Source organism: Thecamonas trahens (genome assembly GCF_000142905.1).
Source record: "Thecamonas trahens ATCC 50062 unplaced genomic scaffold supercont1.56, whole genome shotgun sequence".
NCBI lineage: Eukaryota > Apusomonadida > Apusomonadidae > Thecamonas > Thecamonas trahens.
Genome location: NW_013657624.1, coordinates 119,562 through 133,260, shown reverse-complemented (window position 1 = coordinate 133,260; position 13,699 = coordinate 119,562). Strand labels below are relative to the sequence as shown.

At 65.5% G+C, this 13,699-nt stretch overlaps 6 protein-coding genes across 7 annotated transcripts in view; 2 read left to right on the top strand and 4 right to left on the bottom strand.

Annotated features, from left to right (window-relative positions):
• The window catches only part of AMSG_10316 (uncharacterized protein), a gene marked incomplete at both ends in the record, with an annotated part of 2,866 nt that extends 158 nt beyond the window's left edge, over positions 1-2,708 (top strand). The window contains one exon of the mRNA XM_013898332.1: positions 381-2,708. Coding sequence (XP_013753786.1) covers positions 381-2,708 — 2,328 coding nt within the window. The remainder of the gene's footprint in view (positions 1-380) is intronic.
• Positions 2,709-2,931: 223 nt separating this feature from the next.
• Positions 2,932-4,725, bottom strand: AMSG_12343 (uncharacterized protein; the record flags this gene model as incomplete). The annotated part of the gene is made up of 3 exons (XM_013898372.1): positions 2,932-3,000; positions 3,110-3,738; positions 3,933-4,725. 3 exons carry the CDS (start codon positions 4,723-4,725, stop codon positions 2,932-2,934), a joined length of 1,491 nt encoding a protein of 496 aa, XP_013753826.1.
• Positions 4,726-4,775: 50 nt separating this feature from the next.
• AMSG_10313 (uncharacterized protein) lies at positions 4,776-5,708 on the bottom strand (the record flags this gene model as incomplete). The annotated part of the gene is made up of 2 exons (XM_013898331.1): positions 4,776-5,162; positions 5,400-5,708. The coding sequence occupies 2 exons, from the start codon at positions 5,706-5,708 to the stop codon at positions 4,776-4,778; spliced, it is 696 nt and encodes a 231-aa protein (XP_013753785.1).
• A 365-nt stretch (positions 5,709-6,073) lies between these two features.
• On the bottom strand, positions 6,074-7,471 carry AMSG_10312. Of its 2 annotated transcripts, none has more exons than XM_013898330.1 (2): positions 7,412-7,471; positions 6,074-7,014 (listed from the first exon to the last, which is right to left on the bottom strand). In XM_013898330.1, the coding sequence occupies exons 1-2, from the start codon at positions 7,437-7,439 to the stop codon at positions 6,137-6,139; spliced, it is 906 nt and encodes a 301-aa protein (XP_013753784.1). In that variant the 5' UTR covers positions 7,440-7,471; the 3' UTR covers positions 6,074-6,136. The 2 variants fall into 2 exon arrangements, with proteins under 2 accessions (XP_013753784.1, XP_013753783.1); XM_013898329.1 differs by having other exon boundaries at positions 7,418-7,471.
• A 966-nt stretch (positions 7,472-8,437) lies between these two features.
• Positions 8,438-12,321, top strand: AMSG_10311 (uncharacterized protein; the record flags this gene model as incomplete). The annotated part of the gene is made up of 2 exons (XM_013898328.1): positions 8,438-8,444; positions 8,472-12,321. 2 exons carry the CDS (start codon positions 8,438-8,440, stop codon positions 12,266-12,268), a joined length of 3,804 nt encoding a protein of 1,267 aa, XP_013753782.1. The 3' UTR covers positions 12,269-12,321.
• Positions 12,322-12,871: 550 nt separating this feature from the next.
• On the bottom strand, positions 12,872-13,582 carry AMSG_10310 (HAD superfamily (subfamily IIIA) phosphatase; the record flags this gene model as incomplete). The annotated part of the gene is made up of 2 exons (XM_013898327.1): positions 12,872-13,458; positions 13,573-13,582. The coding sequence occupies 2 exons, from the start codon at positions 13,580-13,582 to the stop codon at positions 12,872-12,874; spliced, it is 597 nt and encodes a 198-aa protein (XP_013753781.1).
• Positions 13,583-13,699: the final 117 nt, after the last annotated feature.

Below are 13,699 nucleotides of genomic sequence, written 5' to 3'. Positions count from 1 at the left end.
CGGGTGGGGGAGGGGGTCGGGTGGCGGGTGGGCGGGGCGCCAACTCGGGCGCCATCGGCTGCAGGGCGGGTGGCGCAGGCCGGCGGCTGGTTGGCGCCGTTCGCTCATTCGTTCGTTGTGTTCGTTCGTTCGTTGTGCTCGTTCGTTCGTCATGTTCGTTCGTTCGTTCGTTCGTTCGTTCGTTGGCGGCCGTTCGCCGCGGCTGCCCGTTTGGCGCCACACATCCGTCGCCTTTCAAAAGTTTGCAAATGGCGAGCCCCCGAGCCGGGCCGGGTGCCCTGCTCCCCCGCCCCGTACACATGCACCATGCTGTGCCTGCCGCACCACCCGCACCCACTGTGCAGTGCTCGCCGCACCCCCGCCTGCACTCTGCCGGAAAGCCGCTGCCGCGCCTTGCACGCACCCCGCTCGCCCCGCTGGCCGCCAACGTCGCCGCCGGCCAGCCGCCCACCGCCGCCGCCGCTGCTGCCAAGCGCCCCGCTGTCGCTGCCGCTGCCGCTACCGCCGACCCCGCTGCTGTGCGGCCCGCCCTCGCCATGCGTGCTGCTGCTGCCGCTGCTGCCCTCGCCATCGACGACGAGGTTTTCATCGGCCCCGTCGGCTCGGCCGAGAAGCGCGCCGCCGCCGCCCTTGGCTCGGCGCCGACCCCGCGCGCTGTCCGCCGTCCGCCACCGCCCTTTGCGCTCTACCACGACCCGCCCGCTGCGCCGTCGCCGGCATCGTCACCCTCGCCGACGGCGTCGCCCTCGCTCAGCCGCATGGTCGCCACCCCGGCCTCGGCCTCGGTCTCGCCCATCACGCCCGCCCGCCTCTCGTTCGGCTCGCCTTCGCTCTCGCCGGGCCCGCTCCCGCCCTCGCCGCCTGCGCCAGTTGTCCGCACCTGGTTCCCAGAACCAGCGCTTGTGGTCGGTCCGCTCGCACCGCGCTCGGTGGACGCACACATCGCCTTTGCGCCCGAGCTCGAGCTCGAAACACCGACAGGCGTGCTCATCGAGGCGTGCGCTGGTGCGCCCGTCGCGCTCCGAGCTTATCTTGCCACCGCTGTTGTCATGCGCAACACCTACCGCGCCGCCGGAGCACGACTCGTTGCCTCTATTGCCCATGCCCGTGCCCAGGCCGCAGCTGCACTCACCATTCAGGCCTGGTTCCGCGGCGTCTCCTGTCGCGCTCGTCTCCGCGCCCAGCGGCGCGCCGCACTTGCCGCCGTCATTGGCTCCTGGGCCGCTAACCACGTTGTCAGAGTCGACCACCAGACTCGGACCCGTGCTGCCACCTGCATCCAGACTCACGTTCGCGGCATGCTTGCGCGGACCGCATGGCGCAATACGCGCTTGCTGGCACCAAAGCTCCAGGCGCTGGCGCGCGGATGGCTCGCTCGTTGTGCTGCCCGCCGCCGTCTTGCTGCTGCCGTTTGCATCCAGTCGTGGTTCCGCGGCGAGGCCGTCCGCGCGAAACTCCGCGTCGCCGCCGCCGCTGCTACCAAAATCCAGCGCTGGTACCGCGGCATCGCCACCGTCCTTCGCTACAAGCAGCAAGTCATGGCCAACATGTCCATCAACTATGCCATCGGCTCGGCCATGTCGGGCGCCCGCCGCCGCAAGCAGGACTCGACCATGGCCAAGATCCGCTCGCTCATCAAGTGCACCCAGCGGTCGCCCGTCAAGAGCACCGCTCGTCCCGCCGTCGCCAAGCCTGCCGCTGTCGCGCCGGCTGCTGTGCCTACTCTGGCGTCTGCGCCCGCTCCCGCGCCGGCGCCCGCTCCCGCGCCGGCACCCGCTCCGACGTCCGCGCTCGCTCCCCGCGCCAAGCTGGCGCCGCGCCAGCCGGTGGCGTCAACCCGTACGTTTAGCACAACCTCGTCGAAGAAGTCGCACTCGATCCTCCAGGCGCTGCACGAGAAGAAGCGCAAGCTCGAGCTCATCCGCGCCGAGCGCGCGCGGCTTCAGTCGGGCCTTGCAGCGTCGCGGACTGCGACAGCGAGTCCGCAACTACCGGCGGCGGCGCACACCGAGGCATTGGCATCGACGCCGGCGACCGCACCTGTTGCCGCCGCTGCGGCCACTCTTTCTGCTGCACCAAGCCCTGCTGCCGTGCCTGCAGACAAGGCGCCGGCGGAAGCGTCCGCGCCCGCGCCCGCGCCCGCACCCGCACCGCTCATCGCCGACCCAGCGAGTAAGGCCGCGATCCAGGCTGAGCTCTCTGACCTGGAGCGCGAGCTCATTGACCGCGCATGCGCTGAGCCGGCCGGCACCCGGTCATCCCACAGCACCGACGACAGCGGTGTGGCATCGGTCTCTGCGTACGACTTTGATTTCAGCGACGATGAGGCCGAGGCAGCCGAGGCTGGCAACCGGTCGGCGTTTGGCCTGGTGGAGGCTTTTGACGACGAATCGCGCGAAGAGCTCGCCCGTCTTGTCGCGCGCAACACCACCATCAACTCGATCTCTCGCGTCCGCATCCTGCAGCGCAAGCCCAAGGTGTCCAAGTCGTCGATTGTGGCTGCGCGGCTGGCCCGCGCCAACGCCGCCCGCAACTCGGCCGCCAAGGTCCGCTGGGCTTCCATTGTCGCCCACGAGACCTCGCTTAACTCGACGCCGACGCCCAAGATCTCAACGCCGCCGTCGCGGCTCCGGACCCGCCCGTCACAGTTTCCGCACAAGGACTCGGCGCCGTCACCGGTCTTCATCCAGCGCTACTATGGGTATTAAAGGTGTGTAATCTGTGCCAGGTGCTGCGCCAGCAGCTGCTTGTCGCGAAACGTCGAGACGTCGACTCCGGCTGCAGCCGCAAGTGCCTTGAGCTCCGCCACAGACCTGGTCATCAGCTCGGCGGCGGTGGCCGGCGCCGGCGCCGGCGCCGGCGCCGACACCGACACAGTCGGCGCGGCAAAGACCGAACTTAGATCGGCCATCCAGTCGGCTCCTCTGACCCCTACCGGTGTTGCTGACAGAGGCGGCGCTTGTGCCAGCGGATCCAGGTCGCCAAACGTCGCAGCAGCGGCTGGCGCAGCAGAGGCAGGCACGGCCGTCGCAGGCAGCGGCGGCGCAAGGTCATCAAGATCGATGAGCGGTCGTGGCGGTCGAGGCAATGGCTCGCTCGAGGTACATACAACAGCTTGGGCGCGGGCGCGGGCACGGGCCATCTCGGCCTCTTGCAGCGAGTCCAGCAGCTCAAGGGCAAAGCCTCTGTTGACAGAGGAGGCCTTGTCCGGCGGCAGGCTGTTGACGAGCGACAGCAGGGCCTGGGCGAGATTGTTGTCGGCGGCGGCCATGGCGGCGCGGGCGTCGGCCTCGGGAAAGCCCAGATCCAGGAGCAGGATGATGTTGACAAAGCCCGGTCCGTGGCGCGAGCGCGACGACGCCCTCTCGCGGGTTAGTGGCGCCGAGGCCGGCAGCGACGTCGCCGAGGCCGGCGGCAGGGCAAGGCCCGTCTCGGGATCGATGCCCGCGGCGCGCATCTGCTCGCACACCAGCTGCAGGCGGGCGGCATCAAAGTCGAGGCCGCCGGCCATGAGTTCGGCCACCCTGTCGCCGGCGTCGGTGAAGCCGGCGCGTGTGTCGCCGCGGGCCACGTTGGCCGCCGCCGTGTCAAAGGTGGCCGAGGTCATGCCCCGGGCCACCGCGGCCTCGAAGCCGGTCGGCGCACGGCCACCTCCGTCCTGCCTGCTGCCTTCGTCCTGCCCGGTGCCTGTCGACGACATCTGCTGCTCCGCCTGCTCCACCTGCTCCGCCCGGCCTCCTCTGGCGAGTCGAGTCGTGCCGCCGGCCGCCGGCTGACTCGCCCGCACGGCTGCCTCGCCCACACGGCTGCCTCGCCCACCCCGTCATCGCCCGCCTCATCCCCCCCTCTCTCTCTCATCTCAATCATTGTAATCACTGCTCACTGCATCAACACCCACACGCGGTCACACACGCCCAGATGCTACCGCTTACCGCCGGCCATGTTGCGGGCCTCGGGCCGAAGGCGGAGGGCGAGCATTGCAGCAGTGCCGCCGAGCGGGCCGATGGCAAGAACGAGAAAGGCGACGCCCCAGCCTGCAGCATCCTCAATGACAGGCGTGACAAGAATGGTGATGGCCGAGACGAGGAAGCCGACCGAGGTCGAGATGGTGAGGAGCGTGCCGCGGTAGCGCGGGTCGGTGAGCTCGGTAACGGCAGTGGAGAACTGGGCCGAGTCGGCCACCACGCTGACGCCCCAGACGAGGGCGAGGATAACGACAATGATGTCGAGCGAGCGCGGAATGAACCCAAAGATGGCGGCGCAGGTGCCCGAGATGACCATCGCTGCAGACGTCACCGCCGTCCGCCCGTACATCTCCGACAGCACGCCGCCGCCGACACAGCCGAGAGCGCCAGCCACAAAGACGGCAAACGAGAGTAGCGACGAGAGCCGGATCGAGCCCAGTGCTGCAATCCGCGCCTCGCCATGCACGTCCTCAAAGTACTTGGGCAGCCACGCCCACATGGCGTACAGCTCCCACATGTGCCCGACGTAGCCGAGCACCGCCAGCCGCGGCGCCGGCTTGGAAAACGCCTGCAGCAGAATACCTGGATGCAGGACCGCTGGCGCCGGCTCGTATGGCCCGTCGCCGACGGCCCCGCGGACTACGACTGCACTCAGTAGAGCGCTCGCTGACGAGAGGTAGATCGTGGTCCGCCACGCCCGGGTGAAGATCGACCGCAACAGATGTGGCGAGCCAGAGCCGAGCGAGAGCGCCCCAATCATGAGCCCGATGGCCAGGCCGCGGTTGCGGACGTACCACCCACACACAATCTTCATGCCGGGGGGTAGACGCCGCCCAGGAACATGCCTGTCAGCGCCCGCAGCACCAGCAGCGCGCCAAAGCCGCCGACGTCCTTGGGCGCCACAAAGGCCACCGCCAGGTTCGACGCTGCCGTCGCCGCCGCTGACACTGCAAACAGCGTCCGCGTCCGCATCACATCGGCCACGTTGATCGTAGCCAGCGCGAGTGTGCCCGCCACAAAGCCCAGCTGGACGGCCGACGAGAGCCAGGCCACCTCGCTCGTGCTGTAGCCCTCCTCCGCCTCGAGCGCAGGTGCCACCGCATTGGTCGAGAACCAGCACGACAGTGCCAGCGCCGATGCCACCACCACCAGCCATAGATTGCGAGTCGCTCCCGGCACCGCCAACGCCGCGGGCGTCTCTCCTTGAGTCAGGTTCCTAAGCATTGGTAGAGAGCCAGCGCGACAGTCCCAGCGCAGAGCTCACCATCACCAGCCATAGTTGAGAGTCGCTAACGGCTCCGCCAACACCGCGGGCGTCTTGCCGCGGGCAGCCGCACCGCCCACGCCACCACCGCCGCCCGCGCCACCACCGCCGCCCGCGCCACCACCGCTGCCCGTCCCATCACCACCGCCCGTCCAATCACCACTGCTCACGTCATCGCTCGCGCCATCACTGCCATCGGCGCCATCGCGCCCGCCCCGGCTGCTGCCGCCATTGCCGCGCTCACCGCCATGCCCGGCCTCCAGCTCGGGCAGGTCCAGTCCCGGCAACGGCACCACCTCGACCCATCCGTCGAGAGGGCGGGAGGGTGGCTTGTCGGCCGCTGCCGCCGCCGCCGCTGTCCCGCCGCCCTGCGCCCGCTCCGCCGCCCGCGCCTGGGCACGTGCCCGCGCCCGTGCCCGCGCCCGTGAGCCCCGCCCGGGCGACGATACGCTGACAGCCGCGTCCGCATCCCGTGGCATCGCCTGCCCAGCACCGCCCCCGTCCGCTGGTCCGTCCATCGTGCGCATCGCCATGGGCCTGATGGCGATGGTGGCAAGAGTCGGGTGCCCCGTCGCTCCGTCACCCCGTCACCCCATCGCCCCATCGCCGGCCACAGCCAGCTGCCGCCTCCGGCTGCCAATTCGTTCATTCACTCGTTCGTTCGTTTGCCTTGGGGGAAGGAGTCTTGGCCACGCCAGGGCTCCCAGGAGCCATCACACAGACAAGCCAGCGCCGCTCGAGCATGAGCAGTGCATGCCTCGCTTGCTCCACGCACCGCTGCTTCATTTCCCCGCACTCACTTTCTAGCCTCTCCCCCCCCCCCCCTCTCTGTGCTCGATTGGGCTTTGGCAGAATCAGGTCCCTGGACACGATTTTTTGTTTGTGCACGGGAGGAACACGTGGAGAGTCATGAGATGATGCATTTCTTGTCGCGCTTGATGTTGACATCGTCTTCGGCATCGTTGGCACGCATGATGCGAGTGATCTCGTGGAAGACGTTCTCGACGTTCTCCCGAGTAAGGGCTGACGCCTCAAAGTACGGGCAGCCAAATTGTGCGGCGAGCGACTCGGCGGTCTCCTTCTCCACCTGGCGCAAGTCGACCAGGTCAACCTTGTTGCCCACAAGCACCATCGGCGGCAGGTCGTCCATGGCCTCAGTGACCCGGCGAACCTTGGAGTGGACCTTCTTGACGTCCTCAAACGAGGCCGCCGAGGTGATGTCAAAGACGAGTACAAAGCCCTCGCCAACCTCAATGTACTGGTCGGTGATGGTGGTGTACTCTTCCTGGCCCGCCGTATCGAGGATCGATAGTCTGCACGACTGCCCGTCCACTGTCAGCTGCTTCAGGAACGAGTCTTCGATGGTCGGCTCGTAGTCGGCCAGGAACATGTTGTTGACAAACTGCAGCGTCAGCGCCGACTTGCCCACACCACCTGCGCCCAGCATAACGATCTTGTACGTCAACAGTGAAGAATCGCTACGCGGGACGTGTTCCCGGATGGCCGTCATCCAGTCCAGCATCTCCTCCTGGCTCTCCGCGTAAATGTAGAACGTCCGCCGAATGGGGTGGTAGACCTGGAAGCAGTTCTTCTTCTTGATCGAGTCCGCCGGCGAGATAGTGCATCCCGAGAGCGAAATGATCCCCAGCGGTGCCGTCGCTTTGCTATTCTTGTAGTACGACAAAGTATGGCCCTCCAGCACAAACAGCCGCTTCTTCCACGTCTTGGCCTTGTTCCCGCCGCCCTGCTTGGTCAGGAAGCCACGCTTGCCCTCCCCCGCCCCACCTGCCCCCGCCACCGCCACCACCCGCCCGCCCAACGCGCCAGTCAGCCAACCCGAACGGGAGCCACACCACAGCCACCGCCACAGCCATACGAGACCAACCACAACCACACACACAGGTACACACACACACACATAAGTACCGGCCCTTCCCCCGTCCCACCCCACGCCATGCCCACCTCCTCCTCCCCTTTCCCCCAACCACCCCCCTTGTTCGCAACGGCCAGCCACAAAAAAAAGGTGTTCCTGACCACCACCACCACCACCACCACCAGCAACCACTTGCCCACCAGCCAGAGAGCCACCTCCCCACCCACCCTACACATGCCGTTCCCTTCCTCAGCCACACACTCCCATCCCCCCCACACACACACATACGCACACTCCCTTCACACATACGCATACCCGGTCCTGCAGGGTCCGCCATCCTGCTGCCTGCACACGCCCCTTTGGCGTCAAATGTATCCTCCCCGCTCTCCGCCTCCCCTTTCCCCCCCGCACCCGCCGCACTTGCTCCGCCTGCCGTCCTTCCAATGGCCTGGCCGGCGGAATGACTAGGTCAAAAAAATATAATATTTATCTCGGTCCACCAGGTGCTGTCGCCAGACCCTCGCACCGGCAAGCCGCCCCCCCACACCAGCCCGTCTTGTCGTCTGGGATGCTGCCAATCGCTTCTATATCGGCATGTCCATTAGCTTTGGCAACAGCAGTGTTTGGTCTGCTTGCCTGTGTGCGTACTCAGCGCATCAGCGCATCAGCGTAGATCAGCTCGGATCAGTTGCTTCCATCACATACGCAGAGAGGCGGACAGACCGCATCCTTTGTTGATAATCGTTGCGAAATGCATGGGTAAGCTCTTTGAGCTGTGCTGGTGGTGGCAGCTGCGATCATGTTCTGTGGCTCAAAAGACTACGAGCCTCTCATGGTCTCTTGCTTCCTGCTGCCCTAGATGAAAAGATGTAGATCAAGAAAACCGTGCTGCACCACAGCATCGAACCTGAGAGCCAATGTGATCCTCGTCTACACACGGCAGCACTCTCTACACTCTCCCAACCATCCCGATCTGACGAATGCCGCTGTTACTGGTGATATACTTAGACTCTAGCCGGCGCCAGAGAACTCTCCATGTTGCTCCCCCCCTCCCCGCCTCAGGCACTGCCACTGCTGCCAGCACACACTGCCTGCGCGTGACCCGCCACAGCCACCGCCATAGCAGATGACCGCACCCCACTCCTCCCGGCCCGATGCCCTCCCCCTGATCTCCCCCCTCCCTTGCCCGATGCCAGTCCCCGCACCCTATTCCCTACTCCCCCCCCCCCCCGCCCTCAGGCACTCCCACTGCCAGCACACCCTGCCTGCGCGTGACCCGCCACAGCCACCGTCACAGCCAATGACCCCACTCCACTCCCCCCACTCCCCACTCCCATGGACGGTGGTGGGCTTGCGTCGTGTACGGCAGCAGAAGCAGGGCCTGCGGCGGGCGAGGCGGCGCTGGTGCCGGACATGGAGGTGCGCCTGAAGAAGCTGCTGCGCGAGAAGCGGGTGCTGCGGAAGAAGTTGCGACGGATGGAGGCCGAGGGCGCGAACGCAGAGGTGCTGGCTGCACTGCGGGCGCGAGTGGCGGACACCTCGTCGGTCATCCGCGAGCTCAAGGCGACCGAGGCCAAGAACGCCTTTGCCCTCTTCGACTCGGACGGCGACCGCCTCATCAACAAGGCTGAGTTTGCCACCGTCTTCACCCTCCTCGCCGGCCACGCCTTGGATCCGGCTGAGCTCGACGCCACTTTTGCTCGTGTCAACAAGGACGACAACGCCCACATCGATCTCCGCGAGTTTGTCGCCTGGTGGGTTCTCCACGGCTCCGACGAGGGCATCAAGCGTGCCCTGCGCCTGCATCTTGAGCGCCATAATTCTGCTCACATCGCTCGTCCCGCGCATGCTCCGCCGTCCGCCAAAGCTCTGCTGCCTTCCAAGTCGCCTGCTCGCAAGCAGAGCAGGGGAAAGAAGAAGCGGCGTGTCCGCAAGGTCAAGCGGCGGCAGCCAGACGGGCCGTCGTCGTCGTCGTCGGCGTCCTCAGCTTCAGCCCTCGCCGACGCTTCTGCTGTCGCTGCCGCCGGTTCAAAAGCCAAGTCAAAGGTGACCAAGGACAAGATCCTCGCTGCTATCACCAAGCGGCGACTGGAGATGCAGACACTGCTCCGCGCTCTGCGCAAGGCCAATCCGGAGGCGTCTGAGGTTCTCGAGCTCTCGGCGTCGATGGAGGGCCTGATGCAGACGCTGAGGAGTGTGGCGTTAGCGTCGGGGCTCACGCTCTCTTCATCAATGTCGTCGTCATCGTCGGTGTCGTCGTCGTTTTCGGCGTCCGTCCCGGCGTCCGTGGTGAGCGATTACGAGCCCGAGGACGGGGCGAGCGAGTCTGGGCTCTTGGCGCGGCGAGGGCTGCAGACCATGTCTGAAGCGCGCTCGGCGGAAAAGGTGGTTATGATGGAGATGGTGACGCCGGTCTCCCCGGCAACACACGCACAGCTTGGTCTCGGATCGGGCGCGTACACGCCGGCGCAGGCGGCGCCTGACCTTCAGGTCTACTTTCCGTACTTCAACGGCCTCTACTCGAACAAGTACCTGCACTCATCGGTAGAAACGATGAACCTAGAACTGCTGCTGCGGCGGGTGCTCGAGCCTGGGCGGTACGATGAGGATCTCCGCGACGTGCTCCTGCTCACCCACCGCCGCTTCCTTCCGACGGTCGACCTGCTGCGGGTGCTCAAGGAGCGGTTCTGGTGCGAGCCGGTGGCGTCGATGCCGCGCAAAGTCTTTGACACTCACCAGGTGGCCATTCGGATGGAGGTTCTCGACTTTGTGGCCGAGTGGGTAGCTGGCCATGCCCACGACTTTGGATCCGACGTGGTATACTCGGCGAGCGACCTGGCGGTTGCAGCGGGCGCCTCCAGGTCGGCTATCAGCTCGTCGTCAGACGAGGACAATGGCTCGGAGGTCGAGCTCGGCGAGCGCGGAAAGCCAGAGATGCGGGCGGTGCTGGACAAGGCTTATCCGTCGCCGCGTGCCGAGTTGGAGGACTTTCTCAAGTTTGTGGCTGGCGCGGTGCCATCGCACAATCTCGCGGCCGAGGTTATCCAACGCGCCGATGACGTGCTCGGTGAGCTGCAGCGAAGTGTGGCAGCATTTGAGCGTGTGGCGGCCGAGCCGTGCACCGTCTACAATGTGGCCGGCATGCGCGAGCAGACACCTGCGCCGATTCTCCCCTCCGGCAATCTGCACTCGCTCAACCGGATTCTGCAGCTCTCGCCGCTGGAGCTTGCGCGCCAACTGACATACCACGACTACGCCGTCTATCGCAGCGTCCGACCAAGTGAGTTTCTCAAGAAGCAGCCGCGTGCGGCGCTCGACGCACTCACGGCGCGGTTCAACGCGACTGAGGCGTTTGCGGCGTCGCAGATTCTGCTGACCCGGCAGCTCCGCCAGCGAGTGTTGGTCATCTGTCGACTCATTGACTCTGCACGAGCCTGCAAGGCGCTCGACAACTACCTCTCGTGCTTTGCCATCACGACGGCGCTTGTCAAGACAACCGTGTCGCGACTGACGCACACGTTTGAGCTCCTCCCGCAAGACTATCGCGACAGCCTCGCGGAACTGGAGCGGCTCATTCAACCGCCGTGGCTCGAGTACCAGCGCGTGCTGCGATACGTCGCCGCGCCTGCTGTACCGTACACCGGGCCGTTTGAGAGCAAGCTTGCGGCGATTGAGGCCAACATGGAGAGTTTTGACGAGGGCCTGCTCGACGTCTCCAAGTTTGAGGCCATTTCCAAGGAGATCAGCGCCGTGCTGCGGTGGCAGACTGCGCCGGTCTACGCCATTCAGCCGGTGACCATGGTGGAGAAGTTCCTCCAGTTCTCCCCGGGGCTGACCGACAACCAGCAGCTGGACGCGTCGAACGCACTACAGCCGCGGGCGCATGGCAAGAGTACGACTGAGAGCCAGCAGGCACGGATGCGGTCAGGAACGTTCAAAGAGCTCAACGCAGCGAGCATGTCGGGCGAGGACAAGTCGATTGCAGCCGAGGCGCTAGACGCTGCGGCGGCGTTGCTGGACCCGTTCTCGGCGCTAGGCTCTGACTCGGATGATGGCGAGGTGGAAGTCGAGTCGCCACCGGAAATGGCCAACATTGTCAAGCCGGTCTTTTCCGAGACCGGGACGTCGCTGACGGTCCGGTCGCAGGCTGCCGAGTTCCCGGAGCCGTACACGATCACAGCGCCGCCACCGCTCTCTTCGCTGGACTCGGTCCACGTGTTAGAGATTGCGCGCCAGATGTCACTGGTGGCGTTTGACCTGTACTCGGCTATTCCGGAGGAGCAGTTCTTTGCGGCTGTAGAGGCGCAGCCGGCGCCGGCTGTGGAAGCCTTGCGTGCGCGGCACGCGTTTGAGCGGCAGTGGGCGGCTTCGATGCTGCTGCGGTACGACGCGGCCAAGATGGATCTTGACTCTGAGCTGGAGTCGCGGGCGCACCGGCTATGCATGCTGCTGGACATTGCTGCGTGCTGCCTACTGCTCAACAACTTTGGCTCTGTCGAAGCCATTGTCTCGGGCCTGCTCCGGCCGGGTTCGCCGGTCCAGCGGCTGGAGCATACCTTTGCGCTCCTGCCCGAGGCGTACCGGTCGCAGCTCGAGATCTTTCGACACCTCATTTCCAAAACCAATCCGCGGCTGTACTTTAAGGCTGTGAAGAAGGCAACGCCGCCTGTCGTGCCGCTGCTCGCGCCTCACTTGCGGGCCATGCAAATGGTGCGATCGGAGCAGGCCGAGTACCGGACGCACCCGGTGACGCTCAAACACCTCTCGATGCTTGCGTCGTACAGCGAGTACCCGTACCGGCTGCACATTGTCCCAGTTGTGGCCGAGTTTGTGACCAATGCTGCGCTGCTAATGGATGTCAAGGACCAGGCGCGCGCCTCGCTCCTGGTCGAGCCGCCGGGCTGGTCGCCGCGGAACCTGGTCATGAACCTTCTCTTTCACCGGCACGCCAAGTTCAAGCACGAATCGGACGTTCCGCACCTCTTGCCGTCCCACTCAAAGTCTGGTCCTGGCGGCTTGGACCTGCCGCACTCGTGGTCGTCGTCATCGTTTGTCCTTGTCGGGCAGCCGCAGGCGCCCAAGACAGCCGGCCGCAAGCGGCACAGGTTCAAGCCGGGCAAGCGCCACTCTAGCCGGGCAAGCAAGCGCGGCTTCCTGTTCTGGTGATATGGCTAGACTCGCGCGAGAAGCACTCACGCTCACTTGCTGCTGCTACTGCCGCCGATCGATGTAGCGGTCGTCATGGGCTCGCCCCGAGACGTCGGTAAAGTTGACGGCGTGGTGCATGAGAACGAGCCGGGTGGCGACGGTCGAGACTGTGGCGGCAGCGACGAAGCCAACGAGCCATCGCCTGGCTGTTGGCGTCGCTTTCTTGTACAGCGTAACTCCGATGTGCGCCAGCGGGGCGCCGAGAACCGGACCGAGATAAAGCCACTGTGGAGCGCGCCGAGGTTGTTGTCTGGTCTCCATGTAAAGGTGGTGATTGGTTGCTGTGGGTGCAGAGCGGCGAGTTCCGGTGGCCGAAACGGACGCCGTTTTATGGCTGCTTGTGACGCGTTGGCAGCGCCGAGAGTCATCCAGTGGTTCGGGCAAGGGGGTGGGGGTAAGCAGGTGGAAGGGGGAATGTGTGTTCCTGTGCGTGTGTTGGGTGTTTGGGGGGGGGGGGAGGGGGCGCCCGAAGGCCGGGCAACACAGTGTTGCCCTGGGGCCAGCGGCAAGGCTTGCGATGGCACGGCACGGCGATGGTGGGCGATGGCGGGTGAGGGAGGATCACGGCTTGGGTGGCGGCGGCGTGGTGGAGAGCATGGTGACGATGTCCGGGTGGTTTGCGAGCGGATGATCGGGGGCGGAGAGGCCGTCGGCGACGAGCTTGGCGGCGTACTTGGCCTCGTAGCGGCGCATGATCGAGGCAACCTGGTTGTCGTTCTCTGTGGAGAGAAGCTCGGTCTTGATGGTGAGCATGCCGTTGGCGTTGCCAAAAACGACGTCGGTCAGGTGGCGGTCGCCGATCATGGCGTATGAGGCCAGGCCGTCGTCGCTTGCGTCGGGCAGGCCAAAGTGGGCCTTGAGCGCGTCGGCGCCATCGGGCTTCTTTCCACCGTGCTTGAGGACCGGGATGCCGAGCATGGCCGAGAGCGAGTCAGCCTCGGCAAAGCCAACATCGTCGGCGGATCCGGCCGAGTTGGAGAAGACAACGACGTTGTCCGTGCCAAAGGCCGACAGAGCGGCGCGGACCGAGTTGACCAGCGGGAGGTAGACAGTCCGCGAGTAGGGAAGAGTGATTGTGTTGTCCTTGTCGAGGACCACGCCGCGGACACCTGCCGATGCCAAGGTCTTCCAATCGATGGCCTTGATGTCTGTGCGGGTTGCGGCGGAGCGATGGCGTGAGTATGCGTAGAGAGTGTAGTCTACATGATCATGGTGGGCATGACGATCACGGTGATCACCATCACTATCACCATGATCATCACCATGATCCATGGTCATCACCATCACTACCACCATCACTACCACCATGATCATCACCATGATCCATGGTCATCACCATCACTACCACCATCACTATCACCATGATCATCACCATGATCCATGGTCATC